At 52.3% G+C, this 16,624-nt stretch overlaps 1 protein-coding gene across 4 annotated transcripts in view; it reads left to right on the forward strand.

Annotated features, from left to right (window-relative positions):
* ARFGAP3 (ARF GTPase activating protein 3) overlaps nt 1–16,624 on the forward strand; it is a 48,566-nt gene that overhangs the window by 16,240 nt on the left and 15,702 nt on the right. For all 4 annotated transcript variants that reach the window (XM_084748363.1, XM_084748365.1, XM_084748366.1 and 1 more), the window contains exons 5-9: nt 1,026–1,109; nt 2,999–3,086; nt 6,093–6,152; nt 12,387–12,433; nt 13,405–13,544. In XM_084748363.1, the coding sequence (XP_084604489.1) occupies nt 1,026–1,109; nt 2,999–3,086; nt 6,093–6,152; nt 12,387–12,433; nt 13,405–13,544 (419 nt within the window). The remainder of the gene's footprint in view (nt 1–1,025; nt 1,110–2,998; nt 3,087–6,092; nt 6,153–12,386; nt 12,434–13,404; nt 13,545–16,624) is intronic.

A 16,624-nucleotide genomic window follows, 5' to 3' on the forward strand; every position in this document is an offset into this window, starting at 1 on the left:
TAGAGTGTTTCCACTGATGCCTCATTTGTATTAACAAAGTGTGCTGGCTGACACACGCAGTGTTGGTACTCAGGAGGCAGAAGCAGGAGGAATGCAAGTTCAAGCCCCGCCTTGGCTATGAGACCCCCCCTTTCAGGAGACTAAAATAAGTGAACAGGGTGGCTCAGAGCTAGGATCCTGGTTCCTCGGAAGGAAGAGGCAGGAGAATTGCTTCAATGTGAGGCCTGTCTGATCTTACATCGTGAGGTCTAGGCCAGTCAGCAGCTCAAAAATGAGAAGCATTCAGTCATAGGAGGAGAACCTCTTTATGGGTGCAAGGTCGGTGATAGCGTGCTAGTCGCCTAGTATGAGAAAGACACGGGCCTTCAGCTTCATGCTTCAAAAGAAGTAATTACTTAATTACCAGCCTTGTTTGATATGTACTGTGGCCAGTGAGCACTGACCACACACCGCTTGGGGCTGAACAGGAAGCTACATCTCAGCCCTTGGGAGCCTGGGAGCCCTAAACAGCTGCCCAGCCCTACCCCTGGGGCCAGGTTTAACAAGGAAACCATCAATAGAGTAAAAAGCATGACAGTGAGGAAGGTGTCCCCTGAGGGGACAGGAGAACCACTCATTTGTGAGCATAGGGCAGGCAGTGCACCTGGTCCAGCCTCGCCCAGGAACATGCTTTTCCCATGGCTTGGGTTTGCTGCGTGCCTGGAGATGGATGGAAAACCTCAGGAGTGCTGAGCTGAGGTCGCAAGTGACTTCAGTGAGGAGGAAACCCTGGGTGTGGAACAGGATGGGCCAGCTCACTGTGGCTTAGACCTACACTTACTTCTGAAAGGGTTTCAGGAGCTGGGGTCCTTGACCTGGGGGTGTGGAACTTTCTGGAGTGATCGCTTCTTTCCACAGCATGCTCAGGGCCCTTTGTGAGCACACTCTGGTGTTGTGGGTGAGAGACTAGATGCAGCGTCTGCTGCAAGCCTCAGAGGAGAGCTGAGGCAAATTCTCTGCTAAGCTCTGCTTTGTCTTCCTTCCAGCTGTGGCTTGACAGCTGTGCAGCCCCACCTGTGTCCCCACCTCCAAAGGAGGAAGACTTTTTTGCTTCTCATGCCTCTCTGGAGGTAAGTTTGTTGCTTTGTTCTCAAAGTTGATTTTAAATATGTGTGTGTGTGTGTGTGTGTGTGTGTGTGTGTGTGTAAGTGTGTAAGGGGAGTATGTGCGTGTGAGTGCAGTACCCACAGAGTCCAGAAGAGGGTGGCAGATCCCTGGGAGCTGGAGTTATAGGCAGTTGTGAGCAGCCCTACCTGGGTTCTAGGAACTGAACTTGGGTCTTCTGCATGAGCGTTGCAAGCTCTTGCAATGAGCCATCTCTCTGGCCCTACTTCCCATAATTTTGAATTCTGAATGTTGTAACAAGCATGCATTTGAGATATTTCAGTAAGACAGGCCAAGCAAGTGTCATAAGGAACCCAGGGTGAGACTGGCCTTCAGCATCAACCATTCATGGCGGCAGACTGTACACTGCCTGACAAGTTTCTGGTGCTGTTCTCCGTACATAGCTTCTGGCTTAGGGTCTAACATGGGGACCAGGAGTAAACCCTTTCACAGTTCATAGGAGGGGGATGCATGTCCAGGAAAGCAAGTAATAGCTGCCTCTGAGTTTAGGTCTTGATACAGCAGGATGCTTCTGAGTGTAGGAGTGTGGTGCTTCATTCAGATGCTCTGTTCCAGCCGGGTGTGGGGAGCAAGCCTGTAATCCCTGCACTTGGGAGGCAAAGGCAGGTAGATCTCTGTGAGTTCGAAGCCAGCCTGGTCTGCAAAGAGAGTCCAGGACAGCCAGGGCTATTACACAGAGAGATCCTGACTCAAAATTTAAAGAAAAATGTAAAAAGTGCAGGTTGGACCAGGAGACCTCTCAAGACTGGAAAGGAAGGAAACTGTCCCACTTATGAGGGTTAAGGGACTGTCTCCACTGTCTCTGGGTTGAGTCCTGTTGACACAGTCAGGGAAAGAACCAGGCTGTAGCCGGGCGGTGGTGGCACACGCCTTTAATCCCAGTACTCGGGAGGCAGAGGCAGGTGGATCACTGTGAGTTCGAGGCCAGCCTGGTCTACGAAGTGAGTCCAGGACAGCCAAGGCTACACAGAGAAACCCTGCCTCCAAAAACAAAAACAAAAAACAACAAAAAAGAACCAGGCTGTACTAGACAGCACCCTTCAAAAGTTTCAAAGCCATGAGAAATGATCATAAGCTCAGAGTCATGAGAGCTCCTTGCTTGGTCCTCCAGCGGCTCCAAGGGGAGAAGGGCTAGAGCCATGTAAAGCCTTCCGTGCCTAGGGGCACTGCATCTATGCTACGTTCCCACTCGCACAAGTGTGCAAGGCATTGTAATGCCAGAGGGGGCTGGGTGCACAGGGGTGTTCTGTGTGATCTGGTTCAGTTTCATATAAATATGAAATTATTCCAACCAGCCATGGTGGCACGCACCTTTAATCCCAACACTGGAGAGGCGGATCTCTATGAGTTTGAGGCCAGCCTGGTCTACAAAGCGAGTCCAGGACAGCCAGGGCTATACAGAGAAACTCTGTCTGGCAAAACCAAAAAACAACAACCCTAGAAGGGAGAAGGCTGTAGTGCAGCTCAGTTGGTAGAGTGTTTGTCAAAGCAGGCCCAGGGCTCTGTGTTCTAGCCCCAGCACTACACAAACTAGGAGCTGCCTTGCATATCCGTAATCCCAGCACTGGGGAGGTGAAAGGAAAAAATAAATCAATATTTTAGGATCATCTTCTACCACAGTACCAAGTTCTAGGTCAGTCTGTGACCCATGATACTTGTCTCAAAAGAACAAAAGGAAAAAAAAAAGATGGGAAAGTGAGACCATTACACGCTGAGGCAGGACTGGGGAGAGGCATATGCGCAGGAGAGGCTGGGCTGCCGCCCCACCCCATGAAATTTGCTGTGAGTGGTGAGTCCTTGCTTTCGTGCTAATGACCTCTCTCACCCGTTGCAGGTCAGTGGTACCCTGTGGGCATCAGCCCAGCCAGAGCCAGCCCCTGCAACAGCGTGGGGCTTGGAAACCACTCCAGAAAAGAACGAAGGTGGGTCAATGGGGTCATCCTAGAACACTGTTCTGTGGTCTAGTGGCCAAGAAGAAACTGCCAAAGTTACAGTAGAAACCCTGAAGACGTTCTAGAAGGCTCCCACCAAGAGGGTGACTAGAAGATGGAGTAACTAGGTTATTAGTTTCTGTTTGGATACAGTATTGAAGTGTGGACCTTTATAATTAGAAAACAAGACTTTAGGGTTCTTTTAAAATTTAGTTAAAAATTTTTTAAAAGTAAGGGTTCACTGTGTAGCCTTAGCTGGCCTAGAACTCTCTGTGTAGACCAGGCTGGCCTCTGATTCACAGATATCCGCCTGCCTCTTCCTCGGGAGAGCGGGGATTAAAGGAGTGCACCACCATGCCTGGTAAGATTTCAGTTTTAAAACTGGGATTTCCCAGTTTTAAAAGTATTTCACCATTAATAAGTTTTATTATTAATAAATTAATAATTATTAAATTAATACATTATTAATTTATAATTAACTTATTAATTAATACGTTTTAAAGTATTTCACCATTAATAAGTCACTCATACTTGGTGACTATATTATAGAATCTTGTTTATTTGTTGGTTTTTTAAAAGACGTATTTATTTATTATTTATACATATTCTGCCTGCATGTGTGCCTGCCCGACGGAAGAGAGCACCAGATCTCATTGTAGATGGTTGTGAGCCACCATGTGGTTGCTGGGAATTGAACTCAGGACCTTTGGAGGAACAGTCAGGGTTCTTAACCTTTGAGCCATCTCTCCAGCCCCCTATTTGTTGATTTTTTTTTTTTTTGAGGCACAGTCTCATGTAGCCCAGGCCGTCTAAAAATTCACTAGGTCTCTGAGGATACCTAAACTCCTGATCCTCCTGCCTCCCACCTTCTGAGTGCTGGGATTTCAGGTGTACCACCTTCCCAGGTATATATTTATTGTAAATATGTTGTCAATAATTTCTGTATTAGAAATGACCTAGGTAGTGTATATAGCTGCCCCTTCTGTTTTAAAGCTGGGCATCTTTCATCAGCCCAAATGTTCTAGTAAATTAACAATAAAATATGCTTTGACACCAAGCAATGAACTTGGGATGTGGGAACCAGAAAAGATGTGCTGCCTTATGGAGGCTCAGTACCAGCCTTTGGATTGGGGACACAGTAAGACAGTGTCTGAAATGGATTGCAATGCAAAGACTAAAGTTGGTGCTGTCTGTCACGAGAAGTGTGCCAGGAAAGAGCAGCTCTAGAAGCCGCAGCACAGACTTTTGTTTCCTGGGAAAGAAGTGGGCAGCCCACGGGTCAGAACTCTCAGGTGTCTCCAGCACGGCTGCTTTCCGCCTATGGCTACCGCCTGTGGGCATCCTTTTATTCTCTGTGACTGAGATGCTGTGGGGGAAGACAGGCATCTGGCTTGGCTTCTTCCTCCTCTCTGCCCCCCACCCCCAACCCATTGCTTCCCAGCTTTCTCTCCAGGAGGTGCAGCTCCAAGTGCAGCCATTGGCCACGCCCAGCATGGCTGCCTTCTGTACTCTGTCTCCTGACTATCACAGTACACCCTGTTCTAGAGATTGCTGTGACAGGTATCCCAGTGGAGGGGGGCCCTGTAGTCCATGTGCCCTCAGTAACTCAGTGCCTCATTGTAAAACACCGTATCATGAGGTAGAGTTCTGAGGCCAGGTTGGTGGCACACGCCTCCAGTCTTAGCACTGGGGTAAAGGCAGGAAGATCAGGGTTCCGGGTCATCCTTGGCTACGCAGGGAGTTCAAGGCCAGCCTGAGCTATATGAAACCTGTCCAAAACAAGGAGAGTGGTGGATGGTATCAGTTGAGAAGATCATTAATTTTCACTCTATAAAACCACTGTTATAAACGTACATTTACATTTTAATGGACTTTTCTGGTTTTTTTTTTTTTTTTAAGATGGGGCCTCTGTAGCTCAGGTTACCTCCCCCTTGCTCTCTAGCTGAGGATGAGTGTGAACGTCTGGCTGTCCCTCCTCCACCTCCTGAGGGCTGAGACTGCAGGAGGACACCTACACACCCAGCTCTTACAGCGCTTTTAAGTCAGATTGCTCAGGACAGAGGGGATTGTGGGGAGGATGGTCCCGGAGCCAGGAGTTCAGCTGCTTCACAGCAGCTTAGGAGAGCTGCAGCCATCAGTGCCCTGGTGCTCTAACAGAGAGCGAGCTCATGCGCCTCACAGAGAGACGCTGGTAATGTTATGTATACATTGCTCTGTCTGCATGTATGCCTGCAGGCCAGAAGAGGGCAGCAGATCACATAGATGGTTGTGAGCCAAAATGTGGTTGCTGGGAATTGAACTCAGGACCTTTGGAAGAGCAGTCAGTGCTCTTAACCTCTAAGCCATCTCTCCAGCCATTTGTTTTTTTTGAGACAGGGTTTCTTTTGTAGTCCTAGCTGTCCTGCACTCAATGTGTACACCAGCCTGGGCTCGAACTTAATATATCCACCTGCCTCTGTGTGCCACCACACCCAGCTTCACATATGATTATTATATGGCAATGAAAAGAAAATATATTTTTAAAAATGAAGGTCCAAGCTGGGCGTGGTGGTGCATGCCTTTAATCCCAGCACTCGGGAGACAGAAGCAGGCGGATCTGTGAGTTCAAAGGCCAGCCAGGGCTACACAGAGAAACCCTGTCTCAAAAAACAAAAATAAATGAAGGCCCAGGTGGTGGCACACACCTTTAATCCTTTAATCCCTGGGCCCTGGAGGCTGAGGCAAGCTTGTCTAGGAGTTTGGGCAGCCTGATTCACATAGTAAACCGCTATCTTTAAATGTTGATAAGGAGTGAGGGTGTAGCTAAGTGAGAAAGCACCAGCTTGGGGCGCCATAAAAAAAATAATTACAAAGATGAAATAGATCACGGAGCTGAAAAGCAAGATGATTGGCATACCCAGGTGAGACACAAGACTGAACAGCGTGAACTAGCCCACACTCAATGGCAAATTGGCCAGGAATATTTTCTGCATTAACATCAGTATTTTACATTTGCAGGTGGGCCAGAACAGGGGCCAAGTGTGGAAGGTCTGAACGCCCCTGGCAAGGCCACACTAGGTAACGTGCTGAGGGCCCTGGTCCATCTTTGAATGTTGTCTCTGTCTTGGTTCTTAGAGTGATCTGATATTGTGACCAAACCCACTAATGAGTGTCACCAGGGAAAGCTGCCGTTCCAGTTAGCCATTCTGTCTCAGAGAGCAAATGATAAGATCTGTGTGTAAGTTAGTAGGAAAAGCCCAGCCCAGGCCTTAGTTGTTGCACAATGCTGGGCCATTTTCCTGTTCTTTTTTTTTTTTAAAGATTTATTTATTTATTATGTATACATTTCTCTGCCTGCTTGTACCCCTGGAGGCCAGAAGAAGGCATCAGATCACATTATAGATGGTTGGGAGCCACCATGTGGTTGCTGGGAATTGAACTCAGGACCTCTAGAAGAGCAGTCAGTGCTCTTAACCACTGAGCCATCTCTCCAGCCCAATTTTCCTGTTCTTAAGGAACAGGTGCTATACTTCGGTGGCAGAGCACCTGCCTACTGCCACAGCCCGGGGATTGGTTGGCAGCACCACAAAGCACTGGTCATGGGTGATGGTGGTGATGTCTGAGGTGATGGTGATGGTGGTGATGTCTGAGGTGATGGTGGTGATGTCTGAGGTGATGGTGGTGATGTGTGAGATGATGGTGATGGTGGTGATGGCTCTATGCAATGAGTGCAGTAAAGAACTGCCAACATGACCGCTCCGCTCTGTGGTAAAGTTAAGGGAAAGGTTCTTATATAAATAAGAGTGAAAGAATGTTAGAAGCATCTGGAAGAGCCCAGAACAGAGAGAAAAAGAAGCAAACTGGGCCTGGCCAGGGCTGTCTGCAAGAGAAGGGTGCACAGGGAAAGAGCAGGGAGAGAGCAGGGAGAGAGCAGGAGAGAGCAGGAGAGAGCAGGGAGAGAGCAGGAGAGAGCAGGGAGAGAGCAGGAGAGAGCAGGGAGAGAGCAGGGAGAGAGCAGGAGAGAGCAGGGAGAGAGCAGGAGAGAGCAGGGAGAGAGCAGGAGAGAGCAGGGAGAGAGCGGGTGAGAGCAGGAGAGAGCAGGGAGAGAGCAGGAGAGAGCAGGGAGAGAGCAGGGAGAGAGCAGGGAGAGAGCAGGGAGAGAGCAGGAGAGAGCAGGGAGAGAGCAGGGAGAGAGCAGGAGAGAGCAGGGAGAGAGCAGGAGAGAGCAGGGAGAGAGCAGGGAGAGAGCAGGGAGAGAGCAGGAGAGAGCAGGGAGAGAGCAGGAGAGAGCAGGGAGAGAGCAGGAGAGAGCAGGGAGAGAGCAGGAGAGAGCAGGGAGAGAGCAGGAGAGAGCAGGGTGAGAGCAGGAGAGAGCAGGGAGAGAGCAGGGAGAGAGCGGGTGAGAGCAGGGAGAGAGCAGGAGAGAGCAGGGAGAGAGCAGGGAGAGCGGGAGAGAGCAGGAGAGAGCAGGGAGAGAGCAGGAGAGAGCAGGGAGAGAGCAGGAGAGAGCAGGAGAGAGCAGGAGAGAGCAGGGAGAGAGCAGGGAGAGAGCAGGAGAGAGCAGGGAGAGAGCAGGGAGAGAGCAGGGAGAGAGCAGGAGAGAGCAGGGAGAGAGCAGGGAGAGAGCAGGAGAGAGCAGGGAGAGAGCAGGAGAGAGCAGGAGAGAGCAGGAGAGAGCAGGGAGAGAGCGGGAGAGAGCAGGAGAGAGCAGGAGAGAGCAGGGAGAGAGCAGGAGAGAGCAGGGAGAGAGCAGGGAGAGAGCAGGGAGAGAGCAGGAGAGAGCAGGGAGAGAGCAGGAGAGAGCAGGGAGAGAGCAGGAGAGAGCAGGGAGAGAGCAGGAGAGAGCAGGGAGAGAGCAGGAGAGAGCAGGGAGAGAGCAGGAGAGAGCAGGGAGAGAGCAGGAGAGAGCAGGGAGAGAGCAGGAGAGAGCAGGAGAGAGCAGGGAGAGAGCAGGAGAGAGCAGGGAGAGAGCAGGAGAGAGCAGGGAGAGAGCAGGAGAGAGCAGGAGAGAGCAGGGTGAGAGCAGGAGAGAGCAGGGAGAGAGCAGGGAGAGAGCGGGAGAGAGCAGGAGAGAGCAGGGAGAGAGCAGGGAGAGCGGGAGAGAGCAGGGAGAGAGCAGGAGAGAGCAGGGAGAGAGCAGGAGAGAGCAGGGAGAGAGCAGGAGAGAGCAGGGAGAGAGCAGGGAGAGAGCAGGGAGAGAGCTGGAGAGAGCAGGAGAGAGCAGGGAGAGAGCAGGGAGAGAGCAGGGAGAGAGCAGGGAGAGAGCAGGAGAGAGCAGGGAGAGAGCAGGAGAGAGCAGGGAGAGAGCAGGGAGAGAGCAGGAGAGAGCAGGGAGAGAGCAGGAGAGAGCAGGAGAGAGCAGGAGAGAGCAGGGAGAGAGCGGGAGAGAGCAGGAGAGAGCAGGAGAGAGCAGGAGAGAGCAGGGAGAGAGCAGGGAGAGAGCAGGAGAGAGCAGGGAGAGAGCAGGAGAGAGCAGGGAGAGAGCAGGAGAGAGCAGGGAGAGAGCAAGGAGAGAGCAGGAGAGAGCAGGGAGAGAGCAGGAGAGAGCAGGGTGAGAGCAGGAGAGAGCAGGAGAGAGCAGGGAGAGAGCAGGAGAGAGCAGGGAGAGAGCAGGAGAGAGCAGGGAGAGAGCAGGAGAGAGCAGGGAGAGAGCAGGAGAGAGCAGGGAGAGAGCAGGGTGAGAGCAGGGAGAGAGCAGGGAGAGAGCAGGGAGAGAGCAGGAGAGAGCAGGGAGAGAGCAGCAGAGAGCAGGAGAGAGCAGGGAGAGAGCAGGGAGAGAGCAGGAGAGAGCAGGGAGAGAGCAGGGAGAGAGCGGGTGAGAGCGGGTGAGAGCAGGGAGAGAGCAGGAGAGAGCAGGAGAGAGCAGGGAGAGAGCAGGGTGAGAGCGGGAGAGAGCAGGGAGAGAGCAGGAGAGAGCAGGGAGAGAGCAGGAGAGAGCAGGAGAGAGCAGGGAGAGAGCAGGGAGAGAGCAGGAGAGAGCAGGGAGAGAGCAGGAGAGAGCAGGGAGAGAGCAGGAGAGAGCAGGGAGAGAGCAGGAGAGAGCAGGGAGAGAGCAGGGAGAGAGCAGGGAGAGAGCAGGAGAGAGCAGGGAGAGAGCAGGAGAGAGCAGGAGAGAGCAGGGAGAGAGCAGGAGAGAGCAGGGAGAGAGCAGGGAGAGAGCAGGGAGAGAGCAGGGAGAGAGCAGGAGAGAGCAGGGAGAGAGCAGGAGAGAGCAGGGAGAGAGCAGGAGAGAGCAGGGAGAGAGCAGGAGAGAGCAGGGAGAGAGCAGGGAGAGAGCAGGGAGAGAGCTGGAGAGAGCAGGGAGAGAGCAGGAGAGAGCAGGAGAGAGCAGGGAGAGAGCAGGGAGAGAGCAGGAGAGAGCAGGGAGAGAGCAGCAGAGAGCAGGGAGAGAGCAGGAGAGAGCAGGGAGAGAGCAGGGAGAGAGCAGGGAGAGAGCGGGTGAGAGCGGGTGAGAGCAGGGAGAGAGCAGGAGAGAGCAGGAGAGAGCAGGGAGAGAGCAGGGTGAGAGCGGGAGAGAGCAGGGAGAGAGCAGGAGAGAGCAGGGAGAGAGCAGGAGAGAGCAGGGAGAGAGCAGGAGAGAGCAGGGAGAGAGCAGGAGAGAGCAGGGAGAGAGCAGGAGAGAGCAGGGAGAGAGCAGGGAGAGAGCAGGGAGAGAGCAGGTGAGAGCAGGGAGAGAGCAGGGAGAGAGCAGGAGAGAGCAGGAGAGAGCAGGGAGAGAGCAGGGAGAGAGCAGGAGAGAGCAGGGTGAGAGCAGGGAGAGAGCAGGGAGAGAGCAGGGTGAGAGCAGGGAGAGAGCGGGTGAGAGCAGGGAGAGAGCAGGGAGAGAGCGGGTGAGAGCGGGAGAGAGCAGGGAGAGAGCAGGGAGAGAGCAGGGAGAGAGCGGGTGAGAGCAGGAGAGAGCAGGGAGAGAGCAGGAGAGAGCAGGGAGAGAGCAGGGTGAGAGCAGGGAGAGAGCAGGAGAGAGCAGGGAGAGAGCAGGAGAGAGCAGGGAGAGAGCAGGAGAGAGCAGGGAGAGAGCGGGTGAGAGCAGGAGAGAGCAGGGAGAGAGCAGGAGAGAGCAGGGAGAGAGCGGGTGAGAGCAGGAGAGAGCAGGTGAGAGCAGGAGAGAGCAGGGAGAGAGCAGGAGAGAGCAGGGAGAGAGCGGGTGAGAGCAGGAGAGAGCAGGTGAGAGCAGGGAGAGAGCGGGAGAGAGCGGGTGAGAGCAGGGAGAGAGCAGGAGAGAGCAGGGAGAGAGCAGGAGAGAGCAGGGTGAGAGCAGGAGAGAGCAGGGAGAGAGCAGGAGAGAGCAGGGAGAGAGCGGGTGAGAGCAGGAGAGAGCAGGTGAGAGCAGGGAGAGAGCGGGTGAGAGCAGGGAGAGAGCAGGGAGAGAGCAGGGAGAGAGCAGGGAGAGAGCAGGGAGAGAGCGGGTGAGAGCGGGAGAGAGCAGGGAGAGAGCAGGGAGAGAGCAGGGAGAGAGCAGGAGAGAGCAGGGTGAGAGCAGGTGAGAGCAGGGAGAGAGCGGGTGAGAGCAGAGAGAGAGCAGGGAGAGAGCAGGGAGAGAGCAGGGAGAGAGCGGGAGAGAGCAGGGAGAGCAGGGAGAGAGCAGGGAGAGAGCAGGGAGAGAGCAGGAGAGAGCAGGGAGAGAGCAGGGTGAGAGCAGGTGAGAGCAGGGAGAGAGCGGGAGAGAGCGGGTGAGAGCAGGGAGAGAGCAGGGAGAGAGCAGGGAGAGAGCAGGAGAGAGCAGGGAGAGAGCAGGAGAGAGCAGGAGAGAGCAGGGAGAGAGCAGGAGAGAGCAGGGAGAGAGCAGGGAGAGAGCAGGGAGAGAGCAGGGAGAGAGCAGGGAGAGAGCAGGGAGAGAGCGGGAGAGAGCGGGTGAGAGCAGGGAGAGAGCAGGAGAGAGCAGGAGAGAGCAGGGAGAGAGCAGGGAGAGAGCAGGAGAGAGCAGGGAGAGAGCGGGAGAGAGCGGGTGAGAGCGGGTGAGAGCAGGAGAGAGCAGGGAGAGAGCAGGGTGAGAGCAGGTGAGAGCAGGGAGAGAGCAGGGAGAGAGCAGGGAGAGAGCGGGAGAGAGCGGGTGAGAGCGGGTGAGAGCAGGAGAGAGCAGGGTGAGAGCAGGTGAGAGCAGGGAGAGAGCAGGGAGAGAGCAGGAGAGAGCAGGGAGAGAGCAGGGAGAGAGCAGGAGAGAGCAGGGAGAGAGCGGGAGAGAGCGGGTGAGAGCAGGAGAGAGCAGGGAGAGAGCAGGGTGAGAGCAGGTGAGAGCAGGGAGAGAGCAGGAGAGAGCAGGGAGAGAGCGGGAGAGAGCGGGTGAGAGCGGGTGAGAGCAGGAGAGAGCAGGGAGAGAGCAGGGTGAGAGCAGGTGAGAGCAGGGAGAGAGCAGGGAGAGAGCAGGAGAGAGCAGGGAGAGAGCAGGGAGAGAGCAGGAGAGAGCAGGGAGAGAGCAGGGAGAGAGCAGGGAGAGAGCAGGAGAGAGCAGGGAGAGAGCAGGGAGAGAGCAGGGAGAGAGCAGGGTGAGAGCCAGAGCCAGCGTATTGAGCCTGGGCTGGGGGTGCAGTCAAGACAGCAGGGATCTGAGGTATACACGCAGACAAACACCCACACACATAAAAAGGGGAGAAAGTGAGCCACAGGCACGGGAGGAGCCCTCTGCTGAGCAGCACAGTAAGTGTTGAAAGGTTTACAAGCCGTGTCACACAGAGAAGGGCAGGACCCCAGCCCAGGCCTGTTCTCACCTGAACGGCAGCCATGCTTTAGGAGGTTTTGATGCATATAATTCAATAGGAAAAAGTATTCCTTTTCATTTATTTGTGGAGTGAGGTTCATGGCACGGCATGTGTGCTGCGGTCAGAGGACAATCTATAGGAGTCCACCACATGGGTCCCCAGGAGCAAACTCAGGTCATCAGGCTTGCCAGCGAGCACCTTACTCACCGAACCATCTCGGTGTTTTTTGTTTTGGTTTGTTTGGTTTTTTTTGTTTGTTTGTTTTGTCTTTTGTTTTGTTTTGTTTTTCAAGACAGAGTCTCTCTGTGTAGCCTTGGCTGTCCTGGACTCGCTTTGTAGACCAGGCTGGCCTCGAACTCACAGCGATCCGCCTGCCTCTGCCTCCTGAGTGCCGGGATCATCTCGGTGTTTTTTAACTGCTTGTGGACAAGCCCAGACTGTGTTTCTCTAGTGTGGTGTTGAGAACAGATGTCTGCTCTGAGGTGGGGTGGTGTATGACAGTACCCTGACTCCATGCTGACCACAAACAAGCAAGGATCTGATACAACTCACTAGAACAGAGAAGTAATGTGGGATTTCTACATATCTGACTTTATTTTATTTTATTTTTTGGCAGAAGTTTCATCCATTATAAAAAAGAAACCAAATCAAGCAAAAAAAGGAGTGAGTATTGTGTTAATGTAAAAAATACACAAGAATTTGGCTCTCAAGCTAGAGGTCCACTTTCTCCTATGATTTTTCTTTTTAAACTGGAATATATTCATTGCACATGGTAGTGGCTTTCATAAGACAGTATGGTGGTACATGTCTTTAATCTTAGTACCTGGGGGTCAGAGGCAAGAAGATTTCAGTGAGTTGGAGGCCAGCCTGGTATACATAGTGTATTCTAGGACAACCAGGGCTACACAGTAAGACCCTGTCTCAAAACAAGCAAACAAACAAACTATAGTTGGCTCTCTTCCCACTCTGATCAGGGCAGTATTCTCACGAGCCATAAGATAAGTGGCTTTCTTGATCAATGAGTATATTTAATTGTTGTTTGGGTTTGGTTTGGTTTTTTTGTTTTGTTGTTTGGTTTTTGAGACAGGGTTTCTCTGTGTAGCCTTGGCTCTCCTGAACTCACTTTGTAGACCAGGCTGGCCTCGAACTTACAGAGATCCGCCTGCCTCTACCTCCCGAGTGCTGGGATTTATGAGGATGGTTTTATGAAGACTTTTCCATGAAGGCAATGCCCTGCAATGTCATTCCTGTAGGCAGGGGTTGTGTGGAGCACCCCCGACTTTCCCATTACCCACTCCAGCTACCTCACTAGGTGGTCTTGGCTAAACTCTTGAATCAAGTGAATTCTGTGTGCTTCATCCAGTGCCCTCTCCTGCAGTGGGCTAAGGACATTGCCAGCCTCACAGAAATAAGAGGACCAAATGCTTGTCACAGGCCACGCAGGTCACAGACCTCTGAGTACACAGTACACTTACAGGCTGTAACTGCCTAGATAGCTTAGCTGTTCTGGACTCGCTCTGTAGGCCAGGCCTGCCTCAAACTCACAGAAATTCGCCTGCCTCTGCCTCCCAAGTGCTAGAATTACAGACGTGCACCACCACGCCCGACTGAGTAAAATCTTATATATGTTTCAGCTTGGAGCCAAAAAAGGAAGCTTGGGAGCCCAGAAGCTGACGAACACCTCATTCACTGAGATCGAAAGGCAAGCGCAGGCTGTGGATAAGAGGAAGGAGCAGGAAGACCTGGCCAGGGCCGCCCCTCAGGAGGAGTCCATGTGAGCTTCATTTGTTTTCTCTAGCAGAGGCAAGGGAGCAGAGCTAGCTATGCCTTGGCTTGGTGTGTTTTCCAAACCTTTTGTATTTTTGGTGAGCATGAACTGCAGGGTGTAGTTTCAGGAAAGTTTGTGTCATACCGGCATGTGGCTTGAAAGGGGGCAGGACTGGTGGCTCTGGGGAGCAGTGGTGGACCTTGGAGGAGCCCTGGGCAGGAAGGGTAGGTGGGGCGCAATGTCAGGAAAATGCGCATCTTGTCTTTGTGAGGTTCCGCCTCCAACCCACCAGGGCAACTGTAACAGAAAAGACAAGCTAGTGCAGTGGTTCCCAGCCTGTGTGTAGAGACCCCCTCGGGCATGGGGCTTGAATGACCCTTCCACAGGGGTCACCTAAGACCCTCAGAAAATATAGGTATTTAGTTGTGATTCATGACAGCAGCACAATTACAGTTATGAAGTAGCAATGAAAATATTCTTATGGTTGGTGGGTCACAACAACATGAGGAATTGTATTAAAGGATCGCAGGGCTAGGAAGGTTGAGAGCCACTGAGCTAGTGCCACACTGCCTACTTAGCCTGCAGGGGGGCCCACAGCCCCTCCCCCCCAGCACGGAAAGACTGTGAGGAATGCTGGTAGACACAAGTGATTGTAAGGTTGCTGGTAGCGGTGGGAAAGCAATGAGGCTTGGCTTATAGCTCAGTTGTAGAGCGTTTGCCTAGAGTATTCGGGAGCGAGCACAGAGCTTGAGCCCCCACTAGGCAGAGTAGAAGGAACCTGAATTTATCCCCTGATGAATAAAGGACACTAGCGAGACTTTCGGACCTGCCAGTGGTAAAATGACACAGAGGCTTTTTAATATTTTAAAGCCTAGGCCTTTTAGCTAGGGTAGTCTCCCAGCTAGCTTTGTAGGTTAACCAGACTAACCTTGGCTCTGAGTCTCGTAATGTGGCTAGCTCTGCCTCTATGCTCCGTTTTGGTCTGGCCACGACAAATCTCCCACCTTTCCTTTTTTCTCCCAGAATTCCTCTCTCTCTCTCTCTCTCTCTCTCTCTCTCTCTCTCTCTCTCTCTCTCTCTCTCTCTCTCTCTCTCTCTCAGAAGTTTTACCTTCCACTTTCTGCCTAGATACAGCATCAGCTTTTTATTACAACCAATAGGCAAGTGAGGAAGAGTATTTACAAGATATAAGACTGGTGATGAGCCGGTCGTGGTTGCGCACGCCTGTAATCCCAGCACTCAGGAGGCAGAGGCAAGTGGATTGCTGTGAGTTCGAGGCCAGCCTGGTCTACAAAGTGAGTCCAGGACAGCCAAGGCTACACAGAGAAACCCTGTCTCGAAAAACCAAAAACCAAAAACCAAACAAACAAAAAGACTGGTGATGGACCAAAGAAATAACAATACCAAGATCTGGCTAGTACTTAGCTCTGTCAGTTTAGCAATCAGCAATGGAATATACAGAGACACAACTTCACACAGTGTGCCCCAATAGACATGGTGTGGCCTCATAGTGCAGTCTGATTGAGCTCTGAAAAGAATGAATACCTGGATGCACTTTGAAAGTTTATACACAGAAAGAAGCCACATGCAAAACTGCACAGAGTGTGATTAGCCCTACAGGAAATGTCTACTAGGAAAATCACAGAGTTGGAGGCCAAGGAGGGAGGCAGGTGCTGCCAATGCAAATGGAAGGGCAGCACAGCCCTGGAGTTATTTGGGTTTTGTTATTGTTGTGGCTTTTTAAAAAATGTATTTAAATATGTATGCATGCACACAAACACACACACACACACACACTGCATGTGTGGAGGTCAGAGGACAACACGAAGGAGCAGGTTCTCTGGTTCTGTCATGTGGGGCCCAGGTATTAATTCAGGTTGTCACACCCAGCAACACTCCCAGCACTGGCTGGGAGCTGTGTGGACTGTCTCCTGTGATATCACGTTTCTGTGTGGACTGTCTCCTGTGCTGTCCTGTTTCTGTGTGGACTGTCTCCTGTGCTGTCCTGTTTCTGTGTGGACTGTCTCCTGTGATGTCACATTTCTGTGTGGACTGTCTCCTGTGATGTCCTATTTCTGTGTGGACTGTCTCCTGTGATGTCCTGTTTCTGTGTGGACTGTCTCCTGTGATGTCCTGTTTCTGTGTGGACTGTCTCCTGTGCTGTCCTGTTTCTGTGTGGGCTGTCTCCTGTGATGTCACATTTCTGTGTGGACTGTCTCCTGTGATGTCCTGTTTCTGTGTGGGCTGTCTCCTGTGATGTCCTGTTTCTGTGTGGGCTGTCTCCTGTGATGTCCTGTTTCTGTGTGGGCTGTCTCCTGTGCTGTCCTGTTTCTGTGTGGGCTGTCTCCTGTGATGTCCTGTTTCTGTGTGGACTGTCTCCTGTGCTGTCCTGTTTCTGTGTGGGCTATCTCCTGTGCTGTCCTGTTTCTGTGTAGGCTGTCTCCTGTGCTGTCCTGTTTCTGTGTGGGCTGTCTCCTGTGATGTCACGTTTCTGTGTGGGCTGTCTTCTGTAAAGTCTTGTTTCTGTGTGGGCTGTCTCCTGTGCTGTCCTGTTTCTGTGTGGACTGTCTCCTGTGATGTCCTCTTTCTGTGTGGGCTGTCTCCTGTGATGTCACATTTCTGTTTGGACTGTCTTCTGTAAAGTCTTGTTTCTGTGTGGACTGTCTCCTGTGATGTCACATTTCTGTGTGGACTGTCTCCTGTGCTGTCCTGTTTCTGTGTGGACTGTCTCCTGTGATGTCACATTTCTGTGTGGACTGTCTCCTGTGCTGTCCTGTTTCTGTGTGGACTGTCTCCTGTGATGTCACATTTCTGTGTGGACTGTCTCCTGTGATGTCCTGTTTCTGTGTGGGATGTCTCCTGTGATGTCACGTTTCTGTGTGGGCTGTCTCCTGTGATGTCCTGTTTCTGTGTGGACTGTCTCCTGTGCTGTCCTGTTTCTGTGTGGGCTGTCTCCTGTGATGTCCTGTTTCTGTGTGGGCTGTCTCCTGTGATGTCCTGTTTCTGTGTGGACTGTCTCCTGTGCTGTCCTGTTTCTGTGTGGGCTGTCTCCTGTGATGTCCTGTTTCTGTGTGGGCTGTCTCCTG

Source organism: Acomys minous (assembly GCF_964271855.1).
Source record: "Acomys minous genome assembly, chromosome: 12".
Lineage (NCBI taxonomy): Eukaryota > Metazoa > Chordata > Mammalia > Rodentia > Muridae > Acomys > Acomys minous.